Genomic DNA, 17,692 nt, shown 5'->3' on the forward strand with positions numbered 1-17,692 from the left:
ACAGTCTCTCGAAAGTAAAGTGACATTCCTGAACAGCTCTGCTCTGAGCAGTGTCAGGGATCCAGGTTCCTCCCATCCTGTGATGCTAACTTCTCAAAAGTTTCTGGACTTCAGGGCCTCCATTTAAGTAAAGAGAGCACCAAGGATTGTGCAGAGGATTTCAGGTTGTACAGCATTTCTGCCTACATTTCACTGGCCAGAGGAAAACCCCATGGCCCCAACCTAATTACTAAAGATAAGTAGTTTTCACGTAAGTCAAGAAAAACAGAATTAACGAGCATATAGACAGTCTCTACCAGTCTGTTCTTGTGATCACTAAAAATCCATTTCATAATTCCCCCTAAATTGGTCTGCCTGAGTATATGCTTGCATTTGAAATGTTATGTTAGCTCTCCTATTTTATCTCCTCTTTCTCAATTGGCATTCTCTTACTTTACAAAAGAAAAATCTATGTGTCACTCATCACCTATCTTATTATTAATTATTGTCCAGGGCTATAAAGACTTACGGGGTCAACATGACACTTATGTTATTGATGTCAGAATGTCTCCTTAATAAGGGCACCGTTAACTACCAGCAGAATTTTCTTTTTCTCTCCAATTTACCAATGTTTCTGTTAAGAGTGAATCATGACATCAGAATGTGATCTGTGGCCCAAGCTGGAGTGGTCTGAATTGATATACATTGTAGAGTTGGGTTACAGGAAGGATTCTGATTTCCATTTAATAGTCTTTCCTCTACCATCATGTAATTCCAGTCAAAAAAGTTCAGTCTTGAGGGAGATGCTTTTGCAAAAAACATAAAGAATATCTGTAGGAAATATCAAAGGCAGTAACATCTTATTTTATCTAGGCAACAAACTTAGTACAATGAAGATCCAGACTCTATTTGCTATCCAACTGCCTTCTTTTTTTTTTTTCTTACTATATACTTCATAATTCAGAATAAAGTGACTGTCAAGCCAATACATAGCAACACTATTTTTGGAAATAAAGCATAAAATCAAAAAATTTTTCCAACAGAAAGTAGGTGTGGTAAGGATGGTTTGACATAGAGTGGATGTGCCAACTGTATTATATGGTAGATATTTTCCTCCTTCTTTCCTTTCTTCCTTTTATTCCAAGCCTTATTTTAATTAATTTGAAAGCAAATTATGCATGGTTTTTAAAGGTCCATATATTAAAAGACATATCAAAATAATTATATTTTTTCTGCCTTAACTATCCTCACTTTTACTAATATGCTTCTCAGAGGCAGCAACCTGGGTATCTTATTTCTTCTAACATTTTTCATCTGTATTTTGCTAACCAATTTGTGTACATTGTTATCTTTTGTGTAGTCAACCCTAGGCATTATCTTTTCGCTTTTTTATTAGAGTAAATGAGGGTGAGCTCTCTGAAACTGCTATCCCTTCTACCTATTCTTCGCTACAGTTCATATTTGGTTGAACCAATAATCATTTTATTAATGTTTTCACATATTTATGAACTATAATTCTATTACCTTAGTTTTTGAAGTTATTAACTGCATGGCTTTTCATATGCTTTTTAAATTTGTATCTTTTCGTTACCATTTTCATAGCTTTCAATTGCCTTTCAGCATCATTTTTTCACATTTTTCACATTGCTAATGTTATCAGATAATCTACCAGTTGCAATTATTTTTTCACTTATTGGAGGTTTCCAATCCTGCTACCTACACTGGTTCATCACTAAGCCCTGGTGCATAGCTTTTATCCTTGGATCTCCTTCACTGTCATTCTGAGCCTCCCTTCTCTGTGTTGAATTAAAATCCATATTCCCAATCCTAGGTTTTCTCCATTACTGTTTTATTCTCTCATTTAGTGGCAAAAATCCCCTGAAGCTCCTCGATAAAGAGGACGTGGTAAATAAATTGTGGAGTCCCAAGGTGTCTACGTCTGTCATCTTCACACTTGATTATTTTGTTATGTTTAGATTCTAGATTGGAAATAATTTTCCTTCAGATGCATTGCTTCATTATCTTCCAGCCTCCAGTCTTGTGTCTGGGAGTTTCCAAACCATTCTCATTCCTAATATTTGGTAAATTGACCCTTTTCTTTTCTTACTCCCTGGCAGTTTGAAGAATCTTCTCTTTCTCTATAATTGTTTTGAAATATTTTTGTGGTGTAAGTCTATTTTCATCCATTATGCTGGGGAAATTGATACGTCCTTAGAAGGTTGTATAGTTCAGTTCTCAGATTTTGTTTTTTCTGTGAATTATTTAATTGAGAATTTTCTTTGTATTTTGGGGTTTTTTTGTAGGAGATCAAGTAGGGGGCTCCTCTTATTGAGACACTGAGATTCCTGGACTAAGTTTCTAACTTTCTTGTCTATTTTCTATTTATTTTTCTTTCTACTCTGCTTTTTAGGAGATCTTTAACATCTGAGAAAAAATATATATTAAAACGTTTTGTTTTAATGGGCTTTTTTTCTCTATTTCTTTGTTATAGCATCTTGTTCCTGCTGCATAGATGAAACAGATTCCTTGTCTCTCTGAGAATGTCAATAGTATTTTGTAAATGTTTACTTTTCCTTGAATAATTTGACTTTCTCCAAGTTTTTTTTTTTTTTTTTTACTTTGTTTGTTTGTTTTGACATTACATTTTGTGGTAGAGATTTTTCTCAGATTATGTGCTTAGATTTAAGAAGAAGTGATTAAGAAGCTGATTGGAAATGCTAAATTAGGTGTGAAGCTGTGACACTTGTATGTGGCTGCAAAACTTGGTAAAGAGCTCTGATAGTAAGATTGCTAGATCTTTCTTCTTAAACTGGCCAGATTTTCCACAGACGATTCCTTCATTCTTTTCTCTGGAGAGTAAATGACTGCCCTCATCCTTGGAGCTGAGTGAAGAAAATTGTTCATACTAGAAGAGTGGACTTGGAACAAAGGATGTTACTTTTTGATATGGCTGTCATTCTGTCTTCTTTATTTTACCATTCTTCCCATGTCTTCAGTTTTGAGGTACCTGACTGCATTTGCCAGGATAGGTTATTGGTATTGGTAATAAGCAAATCCAAATTATCTATGCCTTAAAAGAACAAAGTTGTATGGTATGCCATCCATCGAAGGACCCAGGCTAAGGGAGTGTCTGTCTCTGTGCTTTCGTATTTGCCAAGGCAGAGGAAAAGGGAACTTTGTAAAATATACCCCACCTCTTGAAACATCTACCACAAGTAGCACTGACCACATCTTCTTGGTCAAAGTCAGTCACATGGCCGCTCCTTACTTCAGAGGTGTGGAAAGGTACAATCGTATAATATGCCTGAGAGGAGAACCCACAAATATTCGGTAAACAGCACGAATGACTCTTTATCTTGGTGCTGATAGTTCCTGGGTTTTTAACATCCTGAACTACAGATTGGTTTGTTCCCCAGTCTCTGCTGCTGGTTGGGATTTGTCTTTTTAGGTGTGCTAAGCCTGTTACCACTTGTCCATGTTGATATCACTATTGTCTTTTCTCCTGTACTTGCAGTTACTTGGGATTATGTATCAAAAATTATTTTATTATTATTATTTTTTATTTGTTTGAGACAGAGTCTTGCTCTGTCACCCAGGCTGGAGTGCAGTGGCACAATATCGGCTCACTTGCAACCTCCACCTCCTAGGATTAAGTGATACTCCAGCCTCAGCTTTCTGAGTAGCTGGAATTACAGGTACCCACCACCACGCGCAGCTAATTTTTGTATTTTCAGTAGAGACAGAATTTCACCATGTTGGCCAGGCTGGTCTTGAACTCCTGACCTCATGTGTTCCACCCACCTCGGCCTCCTAAAATGCTGGGATTACAGTGTGAGCCACCACGCCCAGCCAAAACTTTGGTTATAATTTTATGTAAACTTAATGAGCTAACTCTGTAACTTTGCAATGTTAATGCAAATATGTTTAAAGAATATGGTACTTTATAAAATATATTGTACTACAAATGTGTATTGATGTGAACAACATTTTGATTTTTCAAACTATTTCTCTGTATATTGAATTTTAAAAGTTGCTTCTAAATGAAAACATGGCAACAAATAGTCATCCGTCGAGTTTTGAAAAAAACAATTTGTTAAATTTCCCAGAGCTGTATTACTTACATGACAAATCCCTTTTCAAGTCAGAAAGCTTCAGATTCTTTGCTTTTATCAAAATTAGAATAATGACAAGTGAGTTGTTTTTGCAGTTATCCATTGCTACAAAAATGTTTCCTTGCAAAGAAGCACAAATTTCAATGACTAAACTTCATTTTATTTATTTCATTTGTTTTTTTCTTGTGTGGCTTAGTTCATCTAGGCTGGTTTTGCTCTTGTACCTTTGGTCAGTTGTGGAAAGCCAGGTAGCTGTACTTTTGGAGGCGGACCAGCTGCCAGCTGGGGTGTCTCAGCTGTACTCTATGTGGTCTCTTATTTATGAATATACTTTCCTGGACTTGTTCTCATGGTGACAACAGCGTTCCAAGAGAAACAGCAAAACCTTTTAAGTTTTAGACTTAGATTCTCACACACCACACAATAATCTTTGCTGCATTTTGTTTGCCAGTATAACTCACAAGGACAGCCCAGATTCAAGGGGTGGTAAGATAGACTCGTGATTGGAAAACTCCCAGTTTCGAGTTGCAGAAGATGTGGATACAAGGGAAAGGAAAAAGTAGGGCTGTTTTTGCAGACTCTGTATTCCAGCGTTTTCAAGTGATCGTTACCAATAATGTTTGATGATAAAAATATTAAATGGTTATACATCTCAGAAGGAATTTAAAGAATTGAGTGACCTTGTAGAACTAAGCTCCTTTAGTTCCTTGCTATAAACAGATTTTCCCAGTTCTTACATGTAAGCAAACAATTTTCAACCAATACCTAAAAACTCTGATTCAAAAGTAGCCCTTCTATATTACTAAGACATGATTTCCAATATAACCTTTATATTTTATAATCAATAATTACTTATAAAATTGAAAACATATCATTAAATTTATAAAACATTTCAAAAAATCTTTTTAACACTTAGGTCTTTACATATTACACAAAAGAATAAAATGATGAAAAATAAAAAATAAACTAACAAACAGAATATATCCCATTACAGTAAATTTACACGTGGAGATAGTGGAATTAATGTAAGTTCAAGGAGAAAAAGAAACTATGGAAGTTACAATGGTTAAAAGAAAGCCTTTTGCCTATTTTTAGTCTGAATATTGGTGGATGACAAATCACTATTCCATTGGCTATAATTCAAAGAATGATATAGCTTTTATTTCAAAATGATATTACCTGTAATAGGACACTAAATATATCCTTTCCAATTATACTTAGCATGAAAAGTTTCAGATGTCAATGGAAATGTAAGAAAGATTATAGAGTTAAAAAATACATACATAAGTGTGTGTATGTGTGTACATTAGGGACCTAAGGGGAAAATTGTGGCTCATAGGACTTCATCACCCCGATCTCTGTTCAGCCTTCCTCCGGTGACCTCAGGAGCCCTCCATTCAGATATTAGTCTTAAGAAAATATATCTTTACCTATTTTAAGAAAATAAGTCTTTTCTTATTTTCTTAAAGAAAAAATTCTTTAAAAAGTTTTTTTTTTTAAATTTCTAAGTACATGATTACTTTTCTTTATAAAGAATAAATTGTAAAAGCCATTACAAGTTTTATTTGACTCTGTCATTGAAACTGTAGCACCTTTAGCCCTGAATGAGTATTCCACCAAGGAGTATCACTGAGACCTCTTGATTTCTTGAGGTCTACTGTCATGCTGTCCAATAAAGTAAGCAATAAGTAAAATACAACTTATTTTACACTTACCTCTCCATCTGGGCTGACAGTAGAGAGTAGATATATGTGGCTAGCCCAGATGGAGATATAAGTGTAAAATGAGTTGGATTTTGAAGATGTACCACAGAAAAATCATGTACATGTAAAATTGCTAATTATTTCAATATTTTGGATATATGGGGTTTCACAAAATATTAAAATTAATTTCATCTACTTTGATTTACTTTTTTAATGTAGCAACTGAAATGTCTGAAATTACATGTGTATTTTGCATTATAATTTCTACTGGACAGTGCAGATCTAGCCCAAAAATCAGAAGATCTAGGGCTAACTGGGAGTCCTTTCTCTTACAGTTTCCTCCTTAAAACATTCTGTGTTCCACAAAGTGAAAAGCCACGTGATGTCTTTTTTAGATGAAGCCTTCTCCCATACCTTGCAGGGCTTATGAGAGTCAAGCTATCAGATCAAATCATTATTCAAGAGCTACTCCAAAAATAAAAAATAGTGCAGAACAGAAATTTCTTCACACCAAAAGTGCGTACTGTATGCAGTTATTAGACAGAGGCTAAAAGATGATCAGAGAAAGAGGTTCCTGGAAAACACTGGGTGTCCCGAGGAGAAGGTGTGTTCTTGGGAGGCCTTTATTGTGAAATGACTTATCTGCCCTTTTTTTCTTTTTGATCATTTCAGAACGCTGCGATGACTGGGGACTGGATACCATGAGGCAAATCCAAGTGTTTGAAGATGAGCCAGCTCGCGTCAAGTGCCCACTCTTTGAACACTTCTTGAAATTTAACTACAGCACAGCCCATTCAGCTGGCCTTACTCTGATCTGGTATTGGACTAGGCAGGACCGGGACCTTGAGGAGCCAATTAACTTCCGCCTCCCTGAGAACCGCATTAGTAAGGAGAAAGATGTGCTTTGGTTCCGGCCCACCCTCCTCAATGACACTGGCAACTATACCTGCATGTTAAGGTAACCTGATTCTTGGCAGTGACTTTATCTTTTCCCTTTAGTTACTGGGCTTTTGTCCAGATGATCCATGTGCTAGGAAGCTGGGGAGAAGTTGGAAGGATTTAGATAGAATTTAATCAGGTAATTCTCCCTGGTTTAGCTGAAGGGGGCTGAAGAAGGTATGCAGAGAAAATGGCTGTGGCCCTTAGAATGTTCTCAGAGGGAGTTTCTTTCCAGAGCCTAAGACATATCAAAGTTGTCTAAAAGTAGAGCCTTGTTATTTGTCCCTTTCCATGACATCAGGACCTGCATACCTTTATGCTCACCTGGAGGCATCCACTTCTCTAGACATTGAACAGGGCAGGGAATAGAGCTCATTTGTATCTGTTATTCTTGGCATCTTTCAAAGTACCTGCCACAGAAGAGAAATTCAGGGTCCATTAATACATGTGATGCCTCCCAAATATTCTTTTACTTTTTTAGTGTGGCAACTGAAATGTCTAAAATTACATGTGTGGTTTCCAGCATAATTTCTATTGGACACTGCAGATCTAGCCCCCAAATCAGAAGACCTAGAGGAAACTGGAAATCCTCTCTCTCATTTGCCCAAGGTTTGCCTTTGCAGTTACAATTTCCTCCTTAGAACTTTCTCTGTCGTAATATTCTCCCAAATATTCTTTTGGGAGGCATTACATGTATGTGTGTATGACAATGCTTTTTAAATTTCTACCAAATTTCTCCTAAGAAGCACGAGATTACCATATCTCTGGCAATTTAAGAATATAACCTAAGCAATTTACCGTTACTGTAAAATTTCTTTCAAATCCCCTTTTTTTCCCTTGAAAGTTTTGTAGATTTTGTATTTTATTCTATAGTATTCCTTTTTATAAAACTGCATTATTGTTGTTTTTGCGAAAACAAAAGAAAAAAAATAATTTTAAAAACCTGAGGCCTCATCAAAGAATAGCCATTTTCAGGATTAATTCTAATTCCCACAGTCACTTTTTAGCTGCCAGGCTTGGCTTTGTTTTCTAAACTCCCTGGATTGTTTGTTTTTAACAATTTCGTGCTATTTAACAGGTGTGTTGCTTTGCTAGGGCTGCAATTACAAAATACCACAGACTGGATGACTTAAACAAACAAAATTACCCTCTCACAGTTCTGGAGGCTGGAAATCCAAGATCGAGGTGTTGGCAGGGTTGATTTCATTCTTGGTGCCTCTCTCCTTGGCTTGTATATGGCCATCTTCTTTCCATGTCTTTACATGGTCTTCCCTGAATCTCTTCTTCTAATAAGGATGCTAGTCATATGGGATTAGAGACCACCCTTATGACCTCATTTTAGCTCAGTTTTGTCTTTAAATTTTCTGTTTTTAAATACAGTCACATTCTAATATACTGTGAGTTAGGACTTTAGCATATACCTTGGGGTGGGGTGACACAATTCAGTCCATAACAATAAATAATCACAGATATTTTTGCTCTCATGAAGAGTAACTATTACCTGATGGAAAACTATTACTATGCTTTGGTAAATGTAAGCTAAGTTATGATTATGTGAAAAAGAACCTCCTTTCTATCACAGAAAAGCCTTTGGACTGCTGTGTTCTTTGGGATTGGGGGTGAGGGGGAATGTCTATAACCTCTGAAGGCCCTTCTGAGGCTCTCATAGGAAACTTCAATTTTATTGGAGTGGATTTTAGACTGGTATATGGGTTTCTGAGGATCCTGAAGTACTCAGGTTCTCATAATTTAGGTTCTAATACAACTTGGTAGAAGTTAAAGCAGATTATAGTGGAAAGAGCATTAGGAGAAGACAGAAAATAGGCCATCACTTCCACTCTGCCACTACTTAGCCGGTGACCTCAGGCAAGTCCTGTCCATGTCTGAGAGCTGTGGTACCTACATCCACATAGTAAGAGAGTTGGGATACATGCTTGTTGAGCTCATTTTTATCTTTGGTAATTGTTCATATGTTGACATTTCCCAATGGGAAGAAGTCATCAGGAGCTTTCTGTTTAACTGTGGTCTCTACAGTGCATCTTAATGCATCAGTACTGGTATTATATTTTTCTTAATTACTTACTACTCGCTTGTAGCTTTTCCACAAATTTTTCTAATCTTCTTTTACACGATAGAAGTAGGGCTGCATGGATGTTAAGTCCTGCATATACATTTAATGTTATTTATCAACTTCCAGATTGGCACCTCTTCAGTTTACATCTCTATCTCCCATGTTCCTCAAGTGAATCTAGACCTGAAATTTTCAGGTAGGAGCACTACAAAGTTTCCTGTTTCACCAAGGAAATGTCTAAGCCAAGAATGACCTTAAACTGAACCATGTAGAATCATAGGCCTGAATGTCTTTAAGACCATGAAGTTAGTTTCATCTTTCAGTATTTTATTTATAGTCTTACCCCAATACTGTTCAACTTTGGGAGCTGAGTCAATCCCACTACTGTTCTTTACATTTTTTTAAAATCAGAACATATATTCTTATTTTAAACTTAAATTTGCCTTGTATAACTTTCACCTATAGAATCCATTTTCCACGTGGCAGACCTTTTGTTATTTGTAGGTAAGGGTCATGCCTGCCACTCTCCCTTGCCACCTTCTGAGTATTGGCACAAGTCATCTTTGACACCCCTCCCTCCATCTTTGAGAATGCATCCTCCACCCCTTCCACTATATTTAGTCTGCATTCATGAGTCATTTTGGTACTGTAGACAAAGGCCACAAAAATGGGCAGACATAGACTCCTTATCCCTCACCCTAAAAATAATCAGTTGTTTTTGTTATTTTATGTTCCTTTTTACATTTTCCTATCTGTAGATACAAGCTTTACGTTCATTCCATTTATTTAATAATAAATATTTATTAAGCAGCTACTGAAAGTTCAGACACTATACTAGATGCAATTAATATAAGAAAAAAATAGTCTTGTAGGACTTATATTTTATATAGGATATAGATACATATCTATAAAAAATCAAATTTTGAACTATAACAAGTTGAATCAAGGAAATGTCCAAGGTGCTCCATAAATGACAGACCTAATTCAGATATGAGGTAGGAGAAGATAACAGAGAAGGCCTGCATATGATATGGAGGAGGTGAGGGAAGTAAGCCCTCCAGGCAGACTCAACAACGTGTGTGATCATTATAGGGCAAATGCAATTCCCCAGTCATCCAAAGGAGTTGAATGTGTTTGTTTTTTCCTTCATGCCTGATTGTTTGTATATGTTCTCACAACAACTTTGAATGATTGTACCACAGTTTTCTTTATAATATTCCATTTGTCACATTTTTCTATGGCTTTTAATGTTTTTCCTTGCTGAGATGTCTCTGGATGGGCATCTTTGACTATGTGCTGTCTCTATTCCCCCTTTTCTATCGTTCTATTATGTGACACAATATCCAGACATAAGATTACTAGGGCAAAAACTAAGGCTTTGTTATGATCCTGTAAACATTTCTTTCCCAAAGGTTGCTTACACCATCATTGACTCTGCATAAATATGCCATTCATGCCTCTGCCTTACCTGCACCCAGTATTATTGAGAATGTTTTAAGTGTTACATATATACACAGTTATATTTTGCTACGTCGAACAGCAGAACAGGGGATGTGTTTTGAGAAAGGTTTTGTTAGCTGATTTTTGTCATTGCATGACCCTCGTAGACTGTAGTTATATGAACCTGGATGGCACAGCCTACTACACACTTAGGCTGTATGGTATAGTCTATTACTCCCAGGCTACAAACCTGTGTAGCATGTTGTGGTACTGAATACTATAGGCAGTTATAACACAATGGTAAGAATTTGTGTACCTAAGCTATCTAAATATAGAAAAGACACAGTTAAAATATAACATAAAAGAGGAAAAAAATGGTACACCTGTATAGGGCACTTATTATGAATGGGGCTTGTAGGACTGGAAGTTGCTCTGGGAGAGTAGGGGAGTGAGTAGTGAGTGAATGTGAAAGCCTAGGACATTACTATACACTTTTATTTGTCTAACAGTGCATAGGTTTGTTTACACCAGCATCACCATAAACATATGAATAATATGTTGCCCTGTGACATTACCATGACAATGAATCACTAAACAATAGAAATTTTTAAACTCCATTATAATCTTATGAAGCCACCATCACATATGTAATCCATCATTAACTGAAACGTCATAATGTGACACATGGCTATTTCTATACACTGACAAGCACAAATTTAGGATCACATCTGAAAGTGTAAATACTTTGGTACATTAGTTAATTAATCATGCCTTTTTTATTCTATGATGTCAATTGCTGTAGGAAATGCCTCCACTACCGTTTTGTCTCTTACATGAACTTACATATATAAATGATGTCTCAATATGTAGCATGGCTTCACTTAGTTCCTTTTAGTGTGGTTGCTATGTGAAATCAAATGCAGACACTACCCATTCATTGTATGTTTCTTTTTCAGGAACACCACATATTGCAGCAAAGTTGCATTTCCCTTGGAAGTTGTTCAAAAAGACAGCTGTTTCAATTCCCCCATGAAACTCCCAGTGCAGAAACTGTATATAGAATATGGTATTCAGAAGATCACTTGTCCAAACGTAGATGGATATTTTCCTTCCAGTGTCAAACCAACCGTCACTTGGTATATGGTAAGGAAAATTAGACTACATTTTATTCTCTCTAATGGCATATTAAATGACAATACTTATTTGCTGAGTTATATGTATAAGCAAAGGTATTTCTCTTCAGATTATCTGATTTATTCCATAATAACTTTATGGAAATATTTTACCACATCTTCATTTTGTACCATTTTAAAGGAAGTGATATACAATACTTTGTCTCAGGCCACTATTTTTGAAATTACTCTAACTAGAATACCAAAACTACCTTATTTCCGTTAACTTCATGTGAAATACATTTTAAGAAATGTTGCCCACTTCTAGTTCCTGCTTCATGAAGTCATAGGCTGTTAATTTATGTGGTGAATTTCAACTCCTGGATTTGTCAGTACTGCATTTTTTTATTTATGTGTGTTTTCTTCTTTACCCTCATCTGTGGACATTGTTCATCTAAGCCGTCTTCTACATCTGAGGGATTTGGTTGGAAAGTGTTTAGCCAAAATATAAAAGTGTTGGAAGGTAGCAATTATAGCAGCAACATAGCTTTTGAATTGCTTCAACTTTCTACATACACCAAAGCCAAAACCCCATGGACGGAATTTATAACATAACTCAGTGACATGTTATCCACATGAACCACTTTTGATAAAGTTAACTGAGACAAACCACCAACAGCCTAAGCCCATATGGGATCAGCGTTTGTGAGGAAGGCAGCATCTGGAAGTAGTGTGGTGTCTGTCAGACTTGACAGCAGGAGAGCACCAAAAGAGCCAACAGGTACTTACCGGAGAGTGTGATGAGCCAATTTGAGAACAGGAGCTGAAATTGGGAAAGATTTAGCTCTCTAATAAAGGGTAGTATAAGAGACCTAAAACAAGAGGCACTGAAGGGATGGGAAAAGTTGTAGTTCCTCACAACTCTGGAATATGACCAGCCACGTTAAGAAGCTACAGAGAGTAGAATCAAAAGTAACCTGAACAAGGACAATATATAAGAAGGAAAGAGAAGGACTGGTTAAAAACAGAGCAGGAGAAGAAAGCCAGGACATCTTAAGACCAAGACATCATAGTTTTGGAAAGATAACTTGGTGAACTTAGAAAATCCTTCAATATTTTAAAATTCAGAAAAATCTACTGTTTCCTAAATGAGCTAAAAGATGTTTTAAAATGTTACAAAATGTGAAAGAATAATAAGAATTACAAACATCTAAAAATTACGTATATTATGTAACTCCATACAAATTTAGAAGAAAATAAAGCATTTTAGAAATGAAGATAATCTAAGAGAAAGATAACAGAATAAAACACAATAGGTAATAGATTAATAGAAGGTGAAAGGGAGAAAACAATTAAAATTAAAAATAATAAATAAATAAATGACAAATACAATAAGAAAATTAGAATGGTCATAAGAATATCAGATAAAGTAGACAATGAGGATTACCAGAGATAAAGATGACATTTTATAATAATGAATCACTTTATGAGGGAAACATAAAAATAACAAAAACTTATGTGCTTAATAACAATGCTTTAAAAATATGCAGCAAAAGTCGACAGAACTCCAGAGAGAATAAAAAAACAGACACAGTTTATTGTAAATTTCAAAAGCTGAAAATTTTAAATTCTGTCTCTGCTTAAGTTGTTAATAGTAAAACTTAGGAGTCAACTTGAAGAGTCTTCCGTTGGCCAAAGATGAACAATTTGAGCCTAAATAATTTCAACCTAATTGCAATGGTTTAATCCTATGAAGTCAGGTGAAATTTTTAAGTTCGTAATGACATTTCCACAAAATTTCATGAATGATATTTGGTTGAGAGGAAATCAGTTTATTATCTTAAAAACTGGTAAAGGAGAACAATCAGGTTCTCATTCCGGTTTTCCTAGAAGACATGTAACACTGGTTAATGAAGTGTTGTAAAGGAGTGTGTTTTGCAAAGTGTTTCTAATAATAAATGAAAATTTAATGATACAATTACAGCATCATCTTCTTGCAACTCTTAGTGTATTAATAAATCTAAGCATTTAAGCATCAAAGACTACTAACATCACAAGATGAAAAACCACCAGACATGTTTCTTCTGGTAAAAGAAGAAAATATTGTCTATTGAGTCGTACTACCAAATGAATTAAACCTGAGTCCGATTAAGCCTTTGGCTCCCACTGTCATTTTGCAGGAGCTATATAAATAACATAGAAATATCTTGAACTGCAGCATGAATATGTCATCAATAAAATCCAGTCTATGTGAATCTCTATGGGTCAGATGTGCTGGGTTCTTCAAAAGATAAATTAAAAGGAATGTCGTGAAATGGGACTGTATAGATTAAAAGAAACATAGACATTTAAAAAGTAGATAGAATTGTAGCATCTAAGCATGCACATGTAGGTGAAAAATATATAAATAAAGTGATTTTACTTTGTAAGTATAGACAGTGACTACTTTGGAAAGTAGTAAAGGAGGTGTGATTGACATGGGCCATGAAGAAGGCCTTCAAGAGGGGTTGGCAAAGTTCCTGGACCTGAATGATGGTTACAAAGGCCTTTGCTTTGTAATAACTCATTAATGTCTGTGTTTTATATTGTTTTTTTTTTTGTTTTTTTTTTTCTTGGTATGTGCTTTACTTTACAATAAAATGACTAAAAGGGACAGAGGGAGAGAAGGAAGGGAGAAAAGGAGGGAGGAATAGTAAAGAGATACAGAGAAAGAGACTGATTTAAGAGATTTAACAATCAATTGCAATGAATGAACTTCAGTTGGATCTTTTTCATTGGAAACAACTATAAAACAAATTATGAAAATATCAGGGAATTTTGAACATGGAATACTAATGTTGCTAATAAATTATTACTTTTTAAACTTGATAATGGTACTGTAGTTATACTTGCAGAAGGAGTCTTATTTTTGGAGACACTCAAAGAAATATTGTTTAGAAATAAAATTATATGATGTCTGTGATTTGCTTCAAAATAATCTTGGGGTGCAGTGAGTAGCTCTACATGAAATAGGACATAGTCTCTATTAATACTTGTTGAGACTACTAAAGATACAGGAGCTTATTGACCTCTCTCTGATTGTAAATTTTTATAGTAAAAAGCCTAAATGATGGTTAACAGTTTTACATACATCAATAAGTGTAAGTAATATGCCTTCCAGTTAAAAAAATATGATTATTTACCCTGCAATAAAGGTTTTAATCTTGAACCTTATTTGATAAGGTTATTCCCATACACATCCTGCCATTTTTTCCTCTCCTTTTTCCTCATGCGTTCCTTCTGCCTGGAATGCCTTTCTCCCTTTAGAACAGATCAAATTGTACCACCTTATATTGTTCCTTGTTCCCTCCAGCTGGAAATAATTTTTGTCTCATGTACTCCTATTTATTTGTGCCTGTTTCAGTATCATTTTTTACTTCTTTTATTTTTTTAGTCATTCATTCATGACTACAGATAGTCCTGGATATACAGTGGTTCAACTTAAGGTTTTTCAACTTGATGATGTGTTTATTAGGATAAAACCTCATGGCATGTCAAGTAGCTTCTTACGATTTATGATGGGGCTATGGTTTCTACTGAATGTTTATCACTTTCACATTATCATAAAGTTAAAAAATCATAAAAAGAGCCATCATAAGTTGGGAACCGTCTGCTGTGTTGCCAACATTAAATCCATTTTTGACTTAACCATATTTTTGACTTATGATAGGTTTATTGGATGTAACTTTCATCATAAGTTGAAGAATATCTGTATACTAGCTGAAGATTAACTGTGATGAATGAAATATGCCGGGGGTTAGGGGGATAACCCTAACATAATGAATAAAATATATGCCAACAGCTCTGTAGTCCCAGAGGACCTCATAATTTAATACAAATAAGTTTGTAAATATGAAGAATTTCTATTCTTATCAAAATGTAAACTTCTTGGTTCCATTGCTGAGTCTGTCCTGCAGACTCTGGCTGAGCGACGGATGAAAGTACTCAGACGTAGCGATTTTGCATGAGAGCAGCTAGGGGACTGCTGGAGAGTGAGCAGCCTCAATAAGCTGGAGCTGCTTGCTTTCATTCAGTACAGAAATAATGCCGAAAGCCTAGAGTAAACACGATCTGCAGGTAATTAACATTGTTGCCCTTTACATGGAGCAGTCATGTGCATGGATGAGTAAAGCTCAGTTTTAGGACAACATGAGTTAACAAGCCCATTTAAGATAAATTCCCCTAAACTTCCTTGTACCTACTCCTCACCCTCTGCCTCAGGGTAGAACAGCTGCCTTCAGCTTATTCTTCCCTGAAGCTCTGCAGAACCTTCTGGCCTTTCAAGGTTTGTGTCCTTTCCCTATAATTTCTCCCACCACTCTGACAGATATTCCCACATTGCCCCCTTTTCTTTTTTTTTCGGATCAGGTTCTGTTGATTAAAGAGTACAGATGTGTATAGCAACAGGTTTGTCAGGCGTAGCAGTTACAGCTCATTTTCCGGCTTTGCATCCTAGACTTAGTAAATAACATGAGACAAACATGAGTATAATCAGGAATTTTTTTTTCCAATCAAGGAGTGACCCCCAGGAGTGGGTGTCTATCCAGGAGAGATGTTCTTGCACATCCTTACTTATGGCTGTTTGTTGGGCATGTAGATGGTGTGTGGGGATTCTTGAATTTTAGTTTTAAGTTGCTTTACATCTGGAGGTACGTTATCATGTAAGGCTCCCCAGAGGTTTTGTTTCACCTCATCCCAACTATGTATTGATTGATTCCAAGATAGAAAGGCAACACAGATATGTTTATGCTCCCAGTTGAAGTTTAATTGCTGTCAGAATGCCAGTGCATCTTGTGGCTCCCATACATATTCCAAGGCAGCCTCAAGGGCTTGCAGACATGCAAGAATCTTTTGATCTATACCCACCCTGCTGTAAGAGAAGTTCATTAGACACTTTTCTGGCTAAGTTATCCACAAAGGAAGCTGTTTGAACTGATTCAATAATAGCAGTGGCTAGGATGACTATGGCCGAGACTCCAAAGGCTGTAAGTGTACCTGTGAATCTTTTGTGTCTGAATTGGGACAGGGCATGTTCTAAGGTGGCAAGAGCAGAGGAACCTTGCCAATCACGTGTCAAATTGACTAGTAGGAATACCTCAGATTGTCTTCTTAATATCATGACACTAGTAATTTTTAAATTTGATATATTGCAATTAGTGATGCATGAGGCAAAACAAGCCTGTCCCTGCACTTGGGTTACAAACATGGGGTTTTGGGGTGTTCTGGAAATATCGGTTCCCATAAGGAAAACATATGGATGGGTAGTGCAAATCAGGCACTGATCTGTGTGATTATGAATAAAGGTCATAGTCTACTTGTTACTGGAATTATGTTATATCCCATGCCAGGTTTTAAGGGGGGGGTTGCTAGGATGTCCCAGGTGCCATAAAGTGTTTTGGGGTGTCATGGACTCTACTTGGGTTCTGGGATATCTCATCCGTCATCGGCCCAAATCATAGGGGAACGGGACATACCTATGAAACTGTGATTGATGCCAGGATAGACACAGACATCAGTGTGGTTAGATCGCAAATGGCTGTGGGGGCTCCAGTCTGTGATGTTATAATTGCCTAACATGGGCTTATCCTCCATGAGAGACTTCCCAGCCAAAGTGCAATCCATTACTTTCCTGGCTTTGTTCTTTAGCACAGGGAGGAATGTTGGGGAAAATAGCATTAGTTGCATTTCCTGGCTTGAGGCTCCCTGCAACCAAGAATGTTAAAGTGTTTCCTTTGCCAAAATGTAGCCATAATTGTGTTTGGGCAGGTATACAGTAAGGGTTAGAACTTACATAACTTATACAAAATGGGAGGATTGTGGAGTGATATGTAGTGTTACCTGGCACCTCAGTCCAATGTGTGCCGTTAATGAGGGACCCTACTGGAGGTAAGTCAATCCCTCCTAGCCACACAGTGGCATTATCAGAGGCTGGGAAGGATGTGTCTGCACAGGTAACAGGGCGGAAGAAAGGTGGATCTAAGAGATGAGCCCAACAGAGTGTAACAGATATGAGTTGCAGGCAAAGCGAGAGCATAAAAAGGATCTATACCCTATGTGAGTTGCAATGTACAACAGAGAGCATAGCAAGGAAGAAATTATCTGGAGTGAATGGTGTTTTTGTCCGGAGTAGGATTTGCTCGGCCTTCTGAGCTGTCTTCTTCAGCATCCCCCAGGTAATGTCCGGGGCCTGTGTCATCCAAGGAAGCAGCATCATCCAGGGCTGCAGTTCCTGCAGGGTCATTTCCTTCATTTCTAGTACCAGGTTGGGTCCTGGCCACACCATGGGAAGGTTTGGTG

The 17,692-nt window shown here is 36.6% G+C and overlaps 1 protein-coding gene across 5 annotated transcripts in view; it reads left to right on the plus strand.

Annotated features, from left to right (window-relative positions):
- IL1RAP (interleukin 1 receptor accessory protein) overlaps positions 1-17,692 on the plus strand; it is a 153,850-nt gene that overhangs the window by 80,490 nt on the left and 55,668 nt on the right. For all 5 annotated transcript variants that reach the window (XM_021671369.2, XM_064366920.1, XM_064366922.1 and 2 more), the window contains exons 3-4: positions 6,467-6,752; positions 11,201-11,387. In XM_021671369.2, coding sequence (XP_021527044.1) covers positions 6,467-6,752; positions 11,201-11,387 — 473 coding nt within the window. The remainder of the gene's footprint in view (positions 1-6,466; positions 6,753-11,200; positions 11,388-17,692) is intronic.

Source organism: Aotus nancymaae, unplaced genomic scaffold, assembly GCF_030222135.1.
Source record: "Aotus nancymaae isolate 86718 unplaced genomic scaffold, 86718_ANA_hifiasm-v0.15.2.pri h1tg000067l, whole genome shotgun sequence".
NCBI classification, from domain to species: Eukaryota; Metazoa; Chordata; class Mammalia; order Primates; family Aotidae; genus Aotus; species Aotus nancymaae.